Source organism: Pogoniulus pusillus, chromosome 13, assembly GCF_015220805.1.
Source record: "Pogoniulus pusillus isolate bPogPus1 chromosome 13, bPogPus1.pri, whole genome shotgun sequence".
In the NCBI taxonomy this organism is placed as follows: domain Eukaryota; kingdom Metazoa; phylum Chordata; class Aves; order Piciformes; family Lybiidae; genus Pogoniulus; species Pogoniulus pusillus.
In genome coordinates, this window is record NC_087276.1 from 23801254 (window position 1) to 23819379 (window position 18126).

The 18126-nt window shown below is 52.4% G+C and overlaps 2 protein-coding genes across 3 annotated transcripts; one reads left to right on the forward strand and one right to left on the reverse strand.

Annotated features, from left to right (window-relative positions):
- Positions 1-75: 75 nt before the first annotated feature.
- Positions 76-10302, reverse strand: GID4 (GID complex subunit 4 homolog). The gene is made up of 6 exons (XM_064153554.1): positions 9988-10302; positions 6928-6987; positions 5963-6070; positions 5122-5223; positions 4029-4159; positions 76-2819 (listed from the first exon to the last, which is right to left on the reverse strand). The coding sequence occupies exons 1-6, from the start codon at positions 10201-10203 to the stop codon at positions 2756-2758; spliced, it is 681 nt and encodes a 226-aa protein (XP_064009624.1). The 5' UTR covers positions 10204-10302; the 3' UTR covers positions 76-2755.
- Positions 10303-10485: 183 nt separating this feature from the next.
- ATPAF2 (ATP synthase mitochondrial F1 complex assembly factor 2) lies at positions 10486-18070 on the forward strand. 2 transcript variants are annotated; one of them, XM_064153556.1, is made up of 8 exons: positions 10486-10730; positions 12980-13024; positions 13370-13515; positions 14276-14373; positions 14970-15050; positions 15146-15258; positions 16698-16813; positions 17235-17416. In XM_064153556.1, the coding sequence occupies exons 1-8, from the start codon at positions 10601-10603 to the stop codon at positions 17316-17318; spliced, it is 813 nt and encodes a 270-aa protein (XP_064009626.1). In that variant the 5' UTR covers positions 10486-10600; the 3' UTR covers positions 17319-17416. The 2 variants fall into 2 exon arrangements, with proteins under 2 accessions (XP_064009626.1, XP_064009625.1); XM_064153555.1 differs by lacking the exon at positions 17235-17416 and adding an exon at positions 17440-18070 and having other exon boundaries at positions 10495-10730.
- Positions 18071-18126: the final 56 nt, after the last annotated feature.

Sequence of the window (18126 nt, forward strand, 5' to 3'; positions counted from 1 at the left end):
TAGAGAAAACCCCAAGGGGGGACTTGGAGCACAGCGGTGCTTTGGCCAACAAACACACACGGACACAGCCCCCTCGAATACATTTCATGTTTAATTTGGACGTTAACACTCCGCAAAGCCCCTGCTCCATCTGCCCACATGCACACCCCTCCTGCAGCCAGCATGGTTAGAAAGAGACATCACAACCTCTGCCGAGACCAAATGCCCCCCTTTTCTTACCTCCACACCACGGTCAGCTCTCTCTCGCCACACCGCGACATACGTAACAGCTCTCCTTAACTCAAACAGCTCAAAGAGAAAGGAAACCAAAACAAAGGCTCTAGAGGAGGGAAGCTCTGAACACCGACAGCCTGTACAACCTGCTCTGTCCCTAACACATTCGTCCCACAGGGCAGCACTGCCCCAACAGTTCTGCATTTCAGGCAAAAATCAGCTTCAGGACAGTGGGAAGGAGACAGGCAGAGAGCAGGATGCTCCCTCCCCACCCTTCTCACAACATATCAAGTCTCAAAGGAAAACTTCAGGGGTTTAGGGGTCGTTATACATATTGAACAACTCCAGCACCCTCCTAACCCAGCTTCTGCCAACAACCACAGTGTTAATGCTATGAAACCTCGTCACAAATCCGAGTGTCTCGCTGGCACCGACAGCTCTGGGGAGCGCGAGGAGACCAGAGCCACCACCAGGATTGCACACAGATGGCTCTGGAGGGTTGGCAAGAGCCTCACACCCACTCAGCACCTGGGAGAAGGCTTCACCCCAGTGCTTGGGTGAAGCAGCACCACCAGCTTTTGCCTTTAAAACCAGGCCATCTCCCAGCACTGCCTGTGAGGAAACCCCTCTGCCCACCATCGAGTTTCTCCAAGAGGAGCAGGATAAAACAGGAATCCACTTCCCAACTGCTCTGCCTGCTGCTGCTCTCCCTTTATGCCTCAAATCACTTTTCCTCTTGCCTTCAGACTGCCCTATGAATCCACTCACAACGTCCAAGACAAGGGCACAGGCTTCCTTCATGGCAATTGGGCTCCTGCCCTGTGAAAGGGCCAGGACTCCCCTTCTCCCATAAGCAGGTCTTTCTACATTTAATGGGCAGAAGGCTTCAGCCACGAGGCAAGCCATTCCCACATCATCTCCCAGCCCAGCCATTTCTCCCATCACACAAGATCCCAACTTGGAATAGAGGAAGTGGGCTCACCAAGACCCAAATTCTTTCTCATTAAGGCTTAAACTAGCAATTCAGCTGCAATAAACCAGACAAACAAGCTGCCAAAAGGAAGAAAGTTAATTAAAACAAAGAAAACCCAAACCACCTTGGCAACAGGCATGAGGAGGCTTCGCTTTCCTCTGCCACGAGCCTGCTTTTAAGGGGCTTGTTTTTAAAACAGCCAGGGGAGAGAGAGAGAGAGAGAGAGAGAGAGAAAAAAAACAAAAAGGCAAACTAAAACTCTGACAAAAGCCCCACGGGTGGGAGTGTCACATTAAATATACAACCAAGGCCAACTTTTAAAATGTCTTTCAAAAAAGAAACCAGAAACCACACACATACACACACACACACACACTTTGGCACACGAGCCTTAAGTTATGTCACTTGAAACGTTTCAAAGTCAGAAGAGAGCTACTGGGGGGGCAGGGGAGGGTTGGGGGTAGGGAGGGGTTGAGCTCTTTTTTTTTTTGCCTTTTTTTCCCTTGTAAAAAGGTGTCAAGCAGTGGTGTGGTGAAGCACAAAGAGCGAGTTACAAATACTGAACGGTCCCCAGAGCTGCCCCTTGCGCCCTCCCTGTCCCTTTCTCCAAAGCAGCCAGCTGGTTAGACACATGGATATAAAAAACTAACGCCAACATTCCCAGTTTTCAATGTGAAAACAGTACAATGTAATCGAGTACTTGTGCATTTGCCATAGGGTCCTTTGGAAAAGGAGCCATAAAAATATAGATTTTTTTTTTTTTTTTTTTTTAAATAAAAGTCTTTTTTTGTTTGTTTGTTTGTTTCTCCTTTTTTTGTCTTTTTTTTTTTTTTTCCTCACCCTTAAGTAAAGAGCAAATGTACACCTACAAGCAGAGTTCAGATCCGCTTTACTGAGAGCCTGCAAGTCCACGCATCAAATTAATTCCCAGTGGTGTATCCAGACATGGGAATGGCTCCCCAGCTCCAAAAGCCTGGCGTTCCTGAAAGGACTGCAGCCCTGGCTAACCTGGTTAGCCAGCGCAAAGCGAAGACTCATTCAAGCCTTATCTGTCCCAGTCAATACTCCCCCAAAAAAAGACTGCAGCTGAAACCTCCCACGCTGGGCCCAGCTCTAGGAGCATCAGAGCTGGCAATCTGGGCACCAAACCCGAGTCCTGGCGATTTCAACCCATTATCAGGCTGTAACAATGAAAATATAAGCACTGAGCTTATATTTTCTTATTACTCAGAGGACAGATCACTGATTCCAGCTACTAAAACACAGCTTCCAGAGGAGAGCCAGGAGGAACTTCAGTGACAGAGAAACTAGCTGTGCAATAAGGAAGTGCATTTAAAGGTAGCTTAAAACCAGATTAAAGATCGAATCGCCACTCGATAGGAGGGAGAAACAAGCTCCAGCAGCCACGGTCCTTGGGCTGGGCGGGTTAACAATTCAGGCTCTCTCTGGCGAGTCCAAGGGGCAGGAGAGAAGCGTGCATTCCCGTGCTCCGACAGGGACACAGTTCTCCTGGCAGGCCATGCTCCCCTGCCCGCTTTGCTTCCGTGCGCTATCATCTCCGGGCAGCTGTCATCGGAATTCATAGATAGGAGCACTGTGCTCAGGAACGTGAGTTAAATTCAATGACTGATACCTGGGAGAGAAGGAAAAGGCGGATGAAAGGATTGCACAGAGCGACAGAACTGCCCTGACGCCGATGGCTGCCGCTGGGCAGGCCACAGAGCAGACGTCCTGATCACCAGCTCTTCTCTTCCCCTTCACAGTATCAGAGTCAGGTCTCAGAGGTGTGCAGGCACCCAACACCCACTTACCCCAGGTCCAAAACCCTGTGAGGACTCAGTGTCACTCCTCATTTTCATCCCTATGCCTCTGAGCTCCCTGCAGCCAGGCTGTGTTCCAGGTGGGCTGACTGTGGGTTTTGGACAGCTTTTGAAGTTCAGCAACTTTTATGTTCAAACAGTGTTTGCTACAACTGCAAATTACACTCAGGTCTTTCAAAGCTTAGCTCCAGGGGATCTGTCTAAAAGCCTCTCAGGCACCTTTCCTCCTCCAAGAGCTTTCAGCTGTCCTACAGCTTTTGTGCGACAAGGATGTCAGAGGGAAAAAGAGCTCTCCACAGCTACTTGTCAGAAGGCTGGCTCTGACATGAAACCAGTCCATTAATTTTGACTGTGTTCTTGTCTTACAGCAACATCCCAAGGACCATGGACTACAAAGTAGTGGCCTAACGATCTGTGCCTGAAGGGAGCAACAACCAAGCTGTTATAGGTGAGAAAGCAGTGAGCTCCCTCTCGACAGTCCTTGGACATCACCTAGCCAAGGCATGGAGAAGCTCAAAGCCTGGATCACTCAGAACAGCACAAATTGGGTGAGTAAAACCCTGTACAAGAGACCAGGCTGCATTACACTTGACTGTCCTCACGTGAGGGCAAGAGCAGGCCAAGCCCTCAAGTGTTTGGAGACCAGGCTTGGCTTCTGGAGGGATACTTTTAGTGACCCCACAGCTGGTGTCTGCCTCCCAACTTACCTCACAGACACACCACACCATAGCTTCACTGGGCCACAGCACATCCTCAGACCTCTCATCTCCTCTGTTTCACCTTGCTAAGCTGATTATCTTCCACCACACGCAAAGGGCAGCAGTTTACACCAGTCAAATGGGCTGCTCTGCTCTGGCCAAGCACAGGACACACCCCCACCCCTCTGCCCAAAGGAGAATCTCCTTCCCAGCCCACAGAAGCACTGCCTGGACACTTCCAAGGCTGCAGACAAGCAAAAGAGGAGTCACTGCTTGGTCTGAGGAGCCACCCTTCAGTCCACAGGAAGAAAGAAGCTTCCTTACCATTCTGAACTCCTATGGTAGTAATAGCCCTCTATAGATGCTGCTGACTTCTGGAAGCAGATGTAATAGAAACCAGCAAAGGAAGCACCACTGATGTCTTTGATAGTGTGATCTGGGACTAGGAACTGTTCCTGCACACAGAACACAGGCTGTATTTCAAAATGCCAGTTAAATACAACCCCCCCACCCCAATCTGCCCTCCCAGACTGAATACTGGCACCCATTAACATGAAGACACTCCTAGCTGTGCATTCCCTGCACGCACAGCAGCTCAGACCAGAGATCAGCATGTCTCTTCACCACCTGCCATTGCAGGTCTTACAGGGAAGCAGACAACCGAGAACAGAACCAGTTTAAGAGTGCACAACATCAGTTTCAGTTTGAAACCTGTGAAATCAGGAATAGGGGATGCCTGTTGACAAAGAAAAGGCTCCAGGGTGTCCTGATTGTGGTCTTCAAAGGCTTACGTGGAGCTTGAGAAAGATGGAGAGAGACTTTTCACCAGGATGTAGTGATAGGACAAGGGGTGATGGTTTGAAACTAAAAGAGGGAGAGTTGGACTCAAGACAAGGATGAAATTTTCTCACAGAGTGGTGAGACCTTGGCCCAATTGACAGGTGGCAAAGTCCCATCCCTGGAACCATCCCAGGTCAGGTTGTTCAGAGATGTGAGCTACCTGCTCTAGTTGCAGATGGCCCAGCTGACTGCAGGGGGCCTAGACTAGATAACCTTTAAAGGTCCCCTCCCACCCAAACCAGTCTGTGATGCTACAATTTCCTCCCCTTGCAGCTACGTAAGGCTCATGTAAATATGGAGGAATCAGCACAGGTGAGGAGAGGCCAGTTTGCATCCAACACACAGGCCCCACACAGAGACTGGAGACATCAATGCTCTCATCCTCTGGAGCACCACCAAGCAAGATTTTCCTGTTGTGTTTTTAGCCAAGACTACAGCCCTTAAGGACACAATTAGCTGGCTAGACAGGAGTCACACTGCAATTCAGACATACGGTGGGTTATGAGGTTGGTAGAGGGAAATCTTTCATTAAACCATCACAGCTGAAAAACAGCAGAGAAGGAGATGTGGAATTTACCTTCCATCTCATGAACACATAGTCCCCATTTTTCAGATCCTCATAATCAAAGTCATCAGAATTAAATGTTTTTGCATACTGGTAAAAAGCCTGAAACTTCCCCTGAAACAAAAGAAAAAAGAGAAGAAACCAAGAAGTTTATTCCAGGAGTAGAAATCCTAAGTGCCAGCTGATAGTCAGGAGAGGAAAAATCGCTACAGAACAGGATGTCCTCACCAAAGGGGCTGCTCTTCACTCGGGACAGGGCTAAATCTACCCCCACAGGATTAGGAGAGGGGAGCACAGAGGATTGCCAGACACACAAAGCCATGGTCACCCTGGCTGGCAAAGGTCCTGCACTCTCAGAGGAAGATATTCTGACAGAAACACAATAAACATCAAAGTCTGGCAAACAACAGCAAAGGTCAAGGTGTGGAGGCAATCAGCTGGTAGCCATGGCCCTGATCCAGAGCACAGCAGCAGACACACCCTACCCTGGGCAGAGGGGGAAATGCAGGTACCAACACAACCTGCCTGTGCCATGAGGGCACCTGTCTCCTTCTCTACTCCACTTTACAACAAACATGTCCTCTGAAGGACAAGGGAATCAGCAGATGGGGAATGTTCCTGCTCCATTCCAACCCCAGGGCCAGCAAGTGTAAAGACATCTCCTTCTCACGGATCACAGCCAAGAGCCTGCTGAAGGGACCTCCAGTCAGAATGATCCCAGGGGGAAAGGAGTGAGACATCTAAAAAGGAGAAGTTTCCAGGCCCTTCTCACAGCTCTTGCATGGCCCCACACTGCACTTCACCTCCAAACCAGTCACATCAGATCCCCACCTGCTCCCCCAGATTCACTTACCCAGTGCTTACGATCCACATCCTCGTCAGCATCCCACTTGCGCGTTAGGAAAGGGTGTTTTTTACTGATTATTTCACCTTCAAAGAACGTGGTGAGGGTTGGGTACTCCTAGGGGAGACAAACGAGAGATCAGAAGGTTTGTCACCTAGAGACTGGAACCTGAATGCAGACAGAGGTGCAGGTGCTCAGCAGGAAGAGCTCTGGGTGTTCTGCAGCTGGTGCTCTGGTGCTTCCAAGCTGCACACTGGTTCGTCCTGCCCAATTCACACACACACACACCGCCTCCACCCTATTATTTCAGCCTCTCTCTGCTCCTCTATTCACAGGAGCCATGTCAGAGCTGGACTGATGGGAAGCTCCAGGCTGGATGATCAGAAGTGACCATTTACAGCCAGCATCACTCTAAAGCAGATATACAGCAGCTGCTGTGTGACTGCTACAAAGCCCAAGGGTTGAATTCAGCCGTGCCACCATAGAAGATGTTTCTCTTCACCTTTGTGCTGGTGATGAATTAAGAGAACACAGGCAGGGAACAGCAGGATGAAATCACAGCTGAAAGAAGCATCCTCCTGTCAGACAGCTCTCAACAATTGCCTGACTCCACAAGCAATCTCAGACGATGAACCAGGAAGGAAGCATGTAAAGAACTGTTTGGGTCCTGGCTTGTTTTCTTTCAGCAGCGCATCACCGCTGGTAGTGCCTAAGCCTGACTGTAGGGTCAGGCTCTCTTCTGCTCAGACCTCAAGGCATGCCAGAAAAGCTTCCCTCCTTCAGGACTCTTAGTGAGACCCAATGCTCAACGTGCCAAGAACAACAGACTGAAGCTATTAAACTACTTAATGGTCAAATTTGCTGTACACTCAATCCTTCCATTTCCTATTTCTGGTGGCAGCTTCTCCCACCCCACCAGCAGAAAAGAAAAGCCTTCACAAGGCACCTTTTCTTGTTTTGCAGTTAGCACTTACCTCTGTAAGGCCTTTAATCTTCAAGTATCCACAGAGATAGGAGTTTTCCATGTCCACATGCTAGAAAAGAGTGCAAAGTCCAACCATAAGCATAGGCATGAAGACACTCAATAGATCCAAAGCAGTTTCTAACCCTCCCCGAGGCTAATTTCAGCTTCAGCCTGTACAGAACATCCATCTCACTGCTCTGGCAGCCTTTCTCCACAGCTGAGAACCACTTTAAAAGATCGTTTACAGGTGCTCAGCTAACCTCTGACAGCCTCTACATCCCAGATCTGACAACATCCCATCTGCTCCCAGCTCCATCACACCAAGGCAGCAGCCTCTGCCCAGAGGTCTCCAACAGGAAGCAACCCCCCTCCTCCTCCACACAGAATGAAGCAGACTTACAGTTTTCTCCAAGTGACAGCACCACTGGCAGAGCCACCCACATCCCCAGCCTCCACATTTCCCAGTCAACTGCTACCAGCGCCTGTTTACTGGATTTAATTCAGGTTAGAGGAAAAAAGCACAGCCTAGAGCTTCACCTTCCACTTGTTTCACAGGCCTGACCCTCACCTCTCTTAGCACACCACCCATACTGTGCTCCCAGCACGGTGCACGCCAAAGCCTGCTCAGAAGCCAGAGCAGGCTTTGTGTGTTTTGAAAGAGGCCTTTCTCCTGATCTAATGCATTTATGACACCTTTCTACTGAGTTCTGGAGCTGCATCTCATTGCTGCTGCTGCACAGGAACTAGGCAGGGGGTTGCCTCTGTTCCAAGCACCTTTAAAACCAGAGGGATGTTGCAAGCTTTTTTCTCTGACAGCTCCAGATTGGTTTCCAAAGCCAGAAGTGAGTTATTTGGGGAAGAGCAAACATTGGCTGTGAGAAGATGGGTCTTCCCCACCTGTGATAAAAGCAAAGCACTGCTTCTCTAAGCTCAGCACAGGGAGAGCAGGCAGCCATCCCTCCTCAGCTGGCAGGCATAAACCAGCAGCATTTTGAGCACAAAGCCTCAGGCCAGTCCCTGCGAGGAGGCAGCATGCAGTGGAGCTCAGCAGCCATGGGATGTCCTCACCCCAGCACATCCTACCAGAAAACAAACAGTCTGGTTCAAACCCTACACCATCTGCTGACCCTGGAGCCTTGACACAGCTCCACGACATCAGCATGCAGGTCAGGCTTCAGCAATGTCCTGGCTAAGAGCTCTGCCACGGTCCCCCAGGCCCCATGTCACCACCAAACTGGGAACAGGGCTGTGCCTCGTAAGGTGCTCGATAGCAAAGCGTGCCTCAGACGCCTGGCTTCCCCCTGCACTAAACACTCCACACCTCACCAGCTCTGCTCAGAGCCATCAGGCCAATTCCAAGGACTAAAAATAAAGTACAGGGGGTGACAATGATTGCAGGGAGGAAGGGGAAAGCCACACAAGTCCACATCCAAATTCTCAGGCACAGCTGGGCACTACAGCTGTCTGACTGCATTCCTGCCACAGGCAAACCACCACACTGCCCCAGGCTCCCTGCTCAGCCTCAGGCAGCCTCTGACACCCCAGAGATAGGGCACCCCAGGTCCCAGCTTCAGCCTGGCCACACTTTGCTAGCCAGAGACTGGGACCTGGATCCCCTATTTCCAGCCAGGCCTGAAATACTGGCTGTCCCACTGGTAAGGACTTCCCAGGACAACACCCACTCTAAACTGGGCTCTTACTCTTCTGCCCTGTGGCACAGAGGTGTATGGCCACTTCAGATCACAGGATATCCAGGAGTTGGAAGGAACCCAAGGAGATCATTGAGTCCACCCCCTGCTAGAGCAGGGCAATACTATCTAACACAGATCACAGAGGAACACATCCAGACAGGCCTTGAAAGTCTTCAGAGAAGGGACTCCACGACCTCTCTGGGAAGACTATTCCAGTGCTCTCTGAACCCTTACAGTAAAGAAGTTCCCCCTTGTATTGAGATAGAACCTCCTGTGCTGCAATGTACACCCACTGCTGCTTGTCTTATCCCAGGGAGCAGTGAGCAGAGCCTGTTCCCCCACTCCTGGCAGCCTTCAGATACTTAGAAACATTTATCAAATCCTCTCTAAGTCTTTTCTTCTCCAGACTAAACAGCCTCAGGTCCCTCAGCCTCTCCTCATAAGCCATGCCCTCCACTGGACCCTTTCCAGCAGATCCCTGTCCCTCTTAAACTGGGAAGCCCAAAACTGAACACAGTATTCAAGATGAGTTCTCAGAGTAGAAGGGGAGGAGAACCTCCCTTGATCTGCTGGACACAGTCTCCCTAGTACACCCCAGGATCCCATTGGCCTTCTTGGCCACAAGGGCACACTGCTGTGCCATGGGATCAAAAGCTTGAGTGCAGTGGGTCCTCAAGGTTTGAGGGGAAGGGAGCCTGAGGGAAAAGGGTCTCTCCTAGGGCTTGACAACAGGACAGGTAATTTTCCCCGAGTTTGGAAGGAAAGGAAAGCGCACACACAGAAGGGATCGAGCTCTCCAGACCCTGAGGACTCATAGCTATTACCAGGGTTGACAGAACTAGGGGATCAAAGTGAGACACTGCCAGGTCAAAGATGAGCAGTGCAAGGAGAACCAGAGGCTTCTCCAGGCTTGAAGGGAAAGGTCTCCTCCCTGAGGCTTCTTCCACCCTGGCCCCACTTCGCTGGGGCTGAGGGGAACGGGATCGCTGAGATCAGAGGGAAAAGGGTTTCACTCGGGTTCAGGGGGTGAGACACACAAGGTCTGGGATTTGAGATAAATAAGGACAGGCTGACAACCACCCGAGCCGGTGGGGTCAGTAAGAGAGGCCTGAAGGGAAGAAGGGCAGGGAGAACAGTGGCAGCCCCTGGGAGAAGAAAAGGTGACTGCGCTTGAGGGCCGAGGAAACTGAACGACTGCAGCCTTAGAAGCCAAGACGGAATAACGTAGGGGGAAGGCAGCCCGATGCAGGGTACCGGTGGGGGAAGCATCAGCCACCTGCGGAAACCAGCAGAAGGAACAGCCACTGGCGCCTGAGGGAACCGGCGGGGCCCCAACACGCTGGGCCCGGTAGGAGGGCGGCTGCTGTTGGGCCCCTCACCTGCATGACGACTTCCACCTCGTAGGCATTGCCCTTGCTGCGTTGCTGCCCGCGGAACTTGGCGCCGCTGTAGAGGAGCGAGGTGGCCACGCCGGGCTGTGCCGTGTTGATAGGAGGCGGCGGCACCAGGCTGCTGGCGGCCGCCCCGGAGGGCGGTGAAGAGGCCGAACCCGCCGCCGCCCTGCCAGCGCAGCACCGCTCGCTCCGCACCGGCATCTCGGGAGGATCCCCGGGAGCCAGCGTGGCCGGGCCCGAGCGCGGCCGAAGCCGCCGCCCGCTCCGCTCGGCTCCGCTCCCCGCACGCCCGGGCCGGGGCCGCCGCCGCCGCCGCTGGCTCAGGGCCTCCCGGCAGCGCCTCCGCGCGCTCCCATTGGCCCTCGCGGGCGCCGCGAGCGGGGCGGGGCCGGGAGGCGATTGGCCGCGGGGCACGCGCTTCCTCCCGGCAGGCGCGGCCGCGGGCGCTGCTGGGAAATGCAGTGTTCGCCCTCTGCGGCAGGACGGAGCCCCGGATGGGCCAAAACGCGTTCGCGGCGTGGATTGGCCGAGGCTGGGGCAGAACGGCGGAGCCGCGCTGAGCCGGGAGCGCGGCGGCTGCGTTTCGTGACTCGCCGCGATGTGGCGTGGCTGTCGTTCACTGCTCTGGGGCCGCTTCCCGCCTGTCTGTCTCTACCGACCGCCTCCGGTTGCTGCCGGGAACGGTCCGGTGGGACCAGGAGGGGGTCGGACCTACGCCCCACCGGCAGGTGAGGGAGCGCCGGGTCCTCTCCAGCCCACTTCGGGCCTGTCCCGCTAGGGTTGCTTAGGCTGAGGGAAGATGCTCCACCTCCACTCCCCAGCGGGATCCTCCGTGGCGACATAGCCCCTTCCTGGCCCATGGGACCTTCCCGTGACAGCCGTCAGGGTCACCCAGGACCGAAGGAGTGCTGAGGTCGATGCCCTCGGGGCGGGTGGAAACGCGAGGAGCGGTCAGACCCCCTGACAGGAGTCGGTTCCAGCACTGTCCCTCGGGGCCCGGGCTCCTCAAGGCATTTTAGCGGCTCAGGCACCGTGATCCCGGTCCTGGGCCTGCCCCCGTGCCCGTCTTCTGGCGTTAATGGAGACTCGGTGGGGGCACGACAGACTGGCAGCGTGGCCAAGCCCTCACCGATTTGTTTGCTTGTGTTTGTTCACTGTTGGATTTTAGGGATGGGAGGTGGGGGGAAGCAGGACGCGCAGCCAGGGTGGTTCCAGCATGTTCTGGGCCGCGTATCCCCTCCACAGATTTTGCTGGAAACTTGTGGGTTTGACGGCAGTAAAATCAGTCACGTCGGTCTGAGGTGAAGCTGTGGAGTTGTAGTGACTCACTGCGGGGTGCCAGGAGCCCACTGACGTGACGCAGGACTCCACTGGGGTCCCCATGCTCACGTTAATCATTTCGGAGCTGTGCCTTAACAATGTGGCGTTTTCCGAGGTACTGAAGCTTGCAGGTAGCTGAGCCTGAGCAAATCCTGATCGGTTTCCTCAGTGGGAACATGGATTTTTTTCTTCTTTAGCATAGGATAAGAGCTGCAGCATGACCGATTTCACCCTTCAGGAGGTCAGTTTTTGAGCTCAAGATTTACAATCTGGTGTCATTCAGATTTCTTCTGCCTTGAGTGATGCAACCTTTTGCAACGCCAGCTCTCAGGTTCATAGAGTCATAGAATGGTTTAGGTTGGAAGGGATCTCAAGGACCATCCAGTTCCAACCTCCTGCCATAAGCAGGGACACTTCCCACTGGAACAAGTCACTCAAGTCCTCATCCACCCTGGTCCTGAACGCCTCCCTGGGCAACCTGTTCCAGTGTCTCACCACCCTCACTGTAAAGAACTTCTTCCTACCATCTATTTTAAATCTCCCCTCTTCCAATTTAAACCCATTACCCCTCAACTGTCATTGCAATACCTTGTAACTAGCTCCTCCCCAGCCTTCTTGTAGGCCCCCTTTGGATGCTGAAAGGCTACTATAAGGTCTCCTGGAAGCCTTCTCTTCTCCAGGCTGCAGAGCCCCAACTCTCATAGCCTGTCCTCATAGCAGAGCTGCTGCAGCCCTCTGAGCATCTTCATGGCCTCCTCTGGACTTGCTCTAATAATTTGATGTCCTTCTTGTGCTGGGGGCTCCATAACATGTTCTGGGAGTATGTGTGGCAGTACTGAGAGGAGAGGAGGCTGCTCTTAGACCTGTGGTTCCCTCAGGCTTACATTACTGGAGGAGCAGGCACACTTGAACTGGAGCTGAAGGTGCTTCCTCCCTCTCTGATGACTCGGTGGCTGTCCCCAAAGGCAGTTGTTAACCATGTGTGCCTGCCATAAACCTGCCCTCGTGGGTGGTTGTGGAGGGAGCAGCATCCTGCCCCTGCATTCTCTGAGCCTGCTCATGACAGCTGTGGTTTTGCAAGGGGGTGCATCAGCTGCAGGGCAAATCAGAGTCTGGGGGAAGAGTGTGTGGGTTGGTGCTGGGTGGATTTGATATCATCAGGGCAGTCTGCTGACTCCAAGCCAGCTCTGATGAGTTTCTTGTTGGTCTGAAACAGAAAAAGCCAGGGAGAGTTAGCCAAGGTATTTCAGGGCTTAATTTGTCAAACATGATTGCACTGGGAGGATTTTGAAAGACTGAGCCCTAAGCAAAACGCCAGGAGTGCTGGGGCAGGTCTGTTTTGAAAGTGGCCCTGTAGAAACTCCTTGCAGACCAGTTTAGAAGGAGCTGAAAGCTCAACCTGGCAGGAGTGAAGCTCATCCCCTCACGTGCTCGTTGTGCACAGCAGCCCTCTGTTTTTTGCCAATTTAAAGGTGCTTCCCCAGTTGAGTGGAGCTTGCTGAAGTTGTGTAGTGTGTGAAAGCTGTGAATGAAGGGCCTGCAATTCTGTGGCCAGAACACCAAGGTGTTCTAGGTGTGTGTTCTAGGCTGTGATGGGGAGCAGGGAAAGGGACCAAACCTCTAGCTGCCCTCTCAACAGCTCTGTTTTTGCCCCCAGAGAGGAAGCGGTTCTACCAGAACGTGAGCATCTCTCAAGGAGAAGGTGAGTATGGCTGCAGGGACAGGGCAGAGGGGCTGGGCCCCTGGAGGGACACTGTCACCCCACACTGCTTCAGCAAGAACATGGGACAGCTGCAACCCAGGCTGCAGAGTATCTGCCCTTTTCTCATGTGTAGAGAAGCTGTGTGGTGGGAGACAGCTTCCAAGGCTGTTTTGGGGGAAAGTATGTCCAAGTGATGGTGGTCGTGGGTGGTGGTGAGCTTGATTATCCCTGGTCCTGCGCTCCCATCAGCTCCAGCTCTGAATCTGCTCCCGCTGTGGGGTTGTTTGTTGTTCCTTAGTGCCTGCTCCTCTTTGATTCCCCAGGATTTCTACTCTGATTCCCCAGGAGGCTATGAAATAAACCTGGACCACCGAAAGCTGAAAACACCCCAGGCCAAGCTCTTCATTGTCCCCACTGAGGCCCTGGCCATTGCAGTGGCAACAGAGTGGGACTCCCAGAAGGACACCATCAAATTCTACACTATGCATCTGGTGAGCATGGCAGATTGGGATGCTGGGACCTTAGCAGGGCAGAATGCAGTGTGCTGGGAGCAGTCAGGTCAAGAAAGTCAAGATTAAAGACAAGGAATTTAAATAACGGGGACAAAAGGTGGGTTTGCCAGGCCACTGCCATCTGGTGGGGGCTTTTGCAGCTGGCAGAATGGATTCCAGAGCAAGAGAATCAGTTTGGGATGCAAATCTTGTGCTGGCATGCATGAGATGGAGGAATCTTCTAAGAGTGCTTCCTCCTGAGTCCTGCATCCCCCATCTCTCTTGCGTATTGCAGTAGAATCAACATTGCTTGGTCTAAATACATAGACATGAGGATGGTCTTCAAACGCAGAACATGGAGAGAGCAGGTTGTCCTAATGGCCTGTGGAGACTGGGACAAGAGTGGGACTTTGGCTGGGCACTGGGAGAATCTCTCAGTTGTGAGCACAGTTGGATGACTGTTTAGGGAGAGTCTGTGTCACTGAGGGGACTTGGGAGGCAACTGGACAGTGTTGTGGGAGATAGCAAGGGGCAGAAGCAAATGAAGCAGTCCATGAGTCCTCTTCCCTGGTGCTTGATGGTCTGTGAGGCTTCTGAAGATGGTGAGAAGATTCATATTACACAAGTCATGTTCTGGCCCTTCACCTGCTTTTAGCTGCATCCCTTGATTCTCTCTCAAATCCCTCTGCTGGTTGTTGACTTTGTGCAATGGGAGCTGCTGCTTCCCCAGGCCCTGGATGACAGTGGTTTTGTCCCACAGACCACACTGTGCAACACGGCGCTGGACAACCCCACGCAGCGGAACAAAACGCAGCTGATCCGAGCGGCCGTGAAGTTCCTGGACACTGACACCATCTGGTATGAGATTAGGGCTCTGCTGGCACAGGGGCAAGGTTGTCTTGTTACAGTGTGGGGTTTGGAAAGGGGGAGTAAGGAAAAATGTCTACCATAACCAAGTCATGTCAGGGCTCTGATCTGTTTTGGTTTTGACCTAAGGATTTGCTTAGTTTAGACTGGTCTTAGGTCTGCAACCCCAGTGGAAGTCTGCTTGCCCTGCAGGGTATGGGTGTGGGAGAGAATGGGGATCTGGTCTTCTGTTGAACTCTCTTTTGGACACCTCTGTGCTGAGTAAGGGTGGGAGCAGGAGGATCTTTGGTGAAAAGAAACATGTTTGAAAGGCCTGGGGCAATCTGTCAGCCCAATGCCCATGCAGCCCAGATTCAGTACCAGTAGTAAAATGCCCTTTGTTTCTAGAACTCCTGGTGGGCTGCAGGATCAAGCCTGCTCATGCCCAAGCTCCTTTCTTTCAGTCCTAGCCTCTGAGGTGTCCACTGGAAGCTGCTTGGCTCCTGTAGGGAGAGGGGAATGGGATTCACTTCCCTAGAGGGGTGCCACAAGCAGTTTGGCAACCTGGTAGTGAACATCCATCATGGTTTTGTTCTGCAATGTCCCAGCTATCGTGTGGAGGAGCCAGCTGCCTTGGCAGAGCTACAGAAGAATGAATGGGATCCCATTGTGGCCTGGGCTGAGAAGAGGTAAGAGGTCAAAGATATTTCTGTGTGCTGAGGCCAGAGGTCCAGTGCTTGTGACTGTCAGTGCTGCAAGCTCCACACGCCCTGTGCTTTTCCAGGTACAATGTAACAATTGGCTCCTCGACCAGCATCCTGGGACCAAACATCCCCACCAGCACCAAGGAGACCTTCATTACTCATCTGGCTTCCTACAACATGTGGGCCCTGCAAGGTAAGAAGCCATGCCAGGGAGATCTCCGCTCAAGCTGTGCCAGAGAAGGAGGCAGTTCCTCTCCACCTGAGGGGAAGAACCTCTGTAGTGTTTTTCCTTTCCTGCAGAGATAATCAGTGTTGAGGTCTGTGTTTGAAATCTCCAGGCCAGACCCTTAGATCTGTTTGTTAGAAGCAGTGCCACTGGTGTTTGGGGTCTGACTCTGCTGGCCTGTGAGCTGCCTCCTCTGCCCTAGCACAAATAACTTCTGTAAGGCCAAACCTGCCTATGACTTAATCTTCAGCTTTGTTACCAGGAAAAGAAATGGGGTTTAGTGCTCCAAGTGCCCACTGTTCTGTGCACTGTCCTCACTCCCTCACTCTTACAGCCCACCTGACTGAATGACCCCTAAAGAAATGAAGCAACGTTTGCTTTGCTCCAGTCGTCCAGTGCAAGACTTGAATGAGCAGCAAACCCTGAAACCCCTAGAAGACACCAGCTTGGCAGCTAATGGAAGATAACAGTGTTGATTCCTGGGACAGGGCTTGCAAAGAGTTTCCATTACCCCTGTAAAGATAGTTTTTGCTGAATCATTTTTTCTTCTCACAGACTGTAATATGTGTAGGCAGGATGGAAGGGAATGGCACATGCAGCTGGTCAACTTTAGACCTGAAAATCAAGGTCTGGCCTTTGTTAGTAGCACAAGATGAGTTTGACTTCAGACCATGTCCATGTGCAGGCACCTCCATTTCCTCCTATCAACTTGAGGTGAACCATGAGTGCTCAGCAGAACTGTGAGGCACTTTCCTCCTCCTGACTCTGTATGTCTCTGGGATTTGCTCTGGTCCCTCAGGCATTCTCCCAGAGGGCAGACTCAGACTAGATCTAAGGAAGACATTTTTTACACTGAGTGTGGTGAGACACTGGCTCAAGTTACTGGAGAGGTGGTAGATGCCCCATCCCTGGAACCATTCCAGATAAGATTGGTTTGGGCTCTGATCAACCATCTTTAGCTGCAGATGTCCTTGCTGACTGCACAGGGGTTGGACTGGATGACTTTGAAAGGTTCCTTCCAATCCAAACCAGTCTGGGATTCTGCGTAGACAGCTCTTTTAATACCAAACTCTTTACAAGTCCCTCTCACCGTGGACTTTAAGCTAAGCTCCAGAATCCTCAGGCCTGGATGGGTATCTGTTCCTTTGGCACAGGGAAGGTTTATGGCAGAATGATAAATGGCTGTTTCCAAGGCACAGCCTTTGTCACTGTGGTGACAGCAGCCAGAGCAGCAGCACTGTGTCTCCTGTGAACTGCACATCTGACACTTGAGTGCCCAGATGCAAGTGGGAGACGTCCCTGTGGAGGTACCACACCCTGATTGTCTTCAGTACCTGCAAAGATGCTGCTGTAATGCTGCAGGAAGCAACTGTGAGTCCTGTTTGGTTTTGGTTATTCCCTTGCAGGTATAGAATATGTAATCACCCAGCTGAAATCACTGATTCTGTCCATGGGGCTGATTGACAGGCACATTACAGTGGAGAAAGCCGTGCTTCTGTCTCGCCTGGAGGAAGAATACCAGGTAAATTATGTTACAGAACAGCCCTATAATTCAAATAGCAATAATCTCAGCATGACAAATGCATCTCCCGCCACAAATAACTGGCAAGGGAAGTGCCTGCTATTGCAGGAGAGGTTCTGCTCCACCAGTCTCCCCGTTTGAGAGAGTTTGGAGTGTGCTGCTGGAGAGCAACACCGTGGGCGCAGCAGCCCAGAGTGCTCTCAGGGCTGCCAGTTTCTTTTCACAGAGCCCAGATGGCTGCTTTTCTCCTCTGATCTGAAGTGCAAAGTCGTGGCTGGCTTCCCTTGCTGTGGGTTATTCAGTCTGGAGGCCTTGCCAGACATCAAGCTAATAACTTGCTTGCTGGAAGCTGGCCTGCTGTGAAGCTCTCCCTGACCCCAAAGTTGCTCAAGCTGATGGGAATCTTCATCTTCCCTTTAAGGGGCTTTGCCTCAGCGTAAAGACAGACGGATCATGTCCTTCCACCAGACTCATCTGGAGAGCTTTGTGCCCCAGCAGTCAGTGATCAGCACAGCTCCTGGGGGTTACCTGTGTTTCACAAACATGAAGAGGGAGGCTGGGAGTTGCTGAGCAGCTCTAGGTATAATCCAGTTCTGAAGTGCCTCGTGTTCCTTCTCCCCGTTCAGATTCAGCGGTGGGGCAATGTGGAGTGGGCCCATGACTACGACCTGTGCGAGCTGCGTGCGCGCGCGGCGGCCGGCACTCTCTTCGTCCACCTTTGTTCGGAGAGCTCAAGTGTGAAGCACAAACTGCTGCAGCACTGAGGCTGCTGGGTTGGGCACAGGAGGAAAATGCCCAGCTGTGAACTGCTGGTGTGACTCAGCGTGGCAGTAAGCACCCTCCTGCCACCCCATCTCTCCAGGCATCAGCCTCATGGTGAGGAGCTGCAACTTTGTGGGCAACTCCTCTCTTGGACTGGCTGCCGCAGTGCAGTGCCAGCAGTTTGGAGCCTGCAAGGAGGAAAGGTCAAGGTGAGGTTCCTCTGCATCCCCAGGACAGCAGCTCTGTCCTTTACTGGTGTCTGTAACTCATCAGAGGAGCTCCCAAGAAAGAAACAGCTTCCTGGGCAGGGTGCGGCACAGACATACCCAGCATATGCCACATGTCTTCATAGCTGCCAGCTCCTGACACACACTTGTTATGGAAATCTGAAAACAGACTCGGCTGCATCTGTTCTTCATCCCTCCGTGTGCTTGGATGTCACACCAGGGTCTTTCTGTTTGATTAAAGGCACGGCCCTGCTAGATTCTAAATCCACCGCGCTGAGTATGTCTTTGTTTTAATCACTAAACCGTGATGTAGGGCCTGAGCTG

What these genes read in the sequence shown, in the direction of transcription:
- GID4 (XM_064153554.1), bottom strand. Translation starts at nt 10,203, where the DNA reads ATGCCGGTGCGGAGCGAGCGGTGCTGCGCTGGCAGGGCGGCGGCGGGT. An exon ending in ATGTGGATCGTAAGCACTGG is followed by an intron (nt 5,224 to 5,962) that starts GTAAGTGAATCT and finishes CTTTTGTTTCAG; the next exon opens with GGGAAGTTTCAGGCTTTTTA. An exon ending in TACCATAGGAGTTCAGAATG is followed by an intron (nt 2,820 to 4,028) that starts GTAAGGAAGCTT and finishes CTTCTCTCCCAG; the next exon opens with GTATCAGTCATTGAATTTAA.
- ATPAF2 (XM_064153555.1), top strand. Translation starts at nt 10,601, where the DNA reads ATGTGGCGTGGCTGTCGTTCACTGCTCTGGGGCCGCTTCCCGCCTGTC. An exon ending in CTGGACACTGACACCATCTG is followed by an intron (nt 14,374 to 14,969) that starts GTATGAGATTAG and finishes GCAATGTCCCAG; the next exon opens with CTATCGTGTGGAGGAGCCAG. An exon ending in CAACATGTGGGCCCTGCAAG is followed by an intron (nt 15,259 to 16,697) that starts GTAAGAAGCCAT and finishes ATTCCCTTGCAG; the next exon opens with GTATAGAATATGTAATCACC.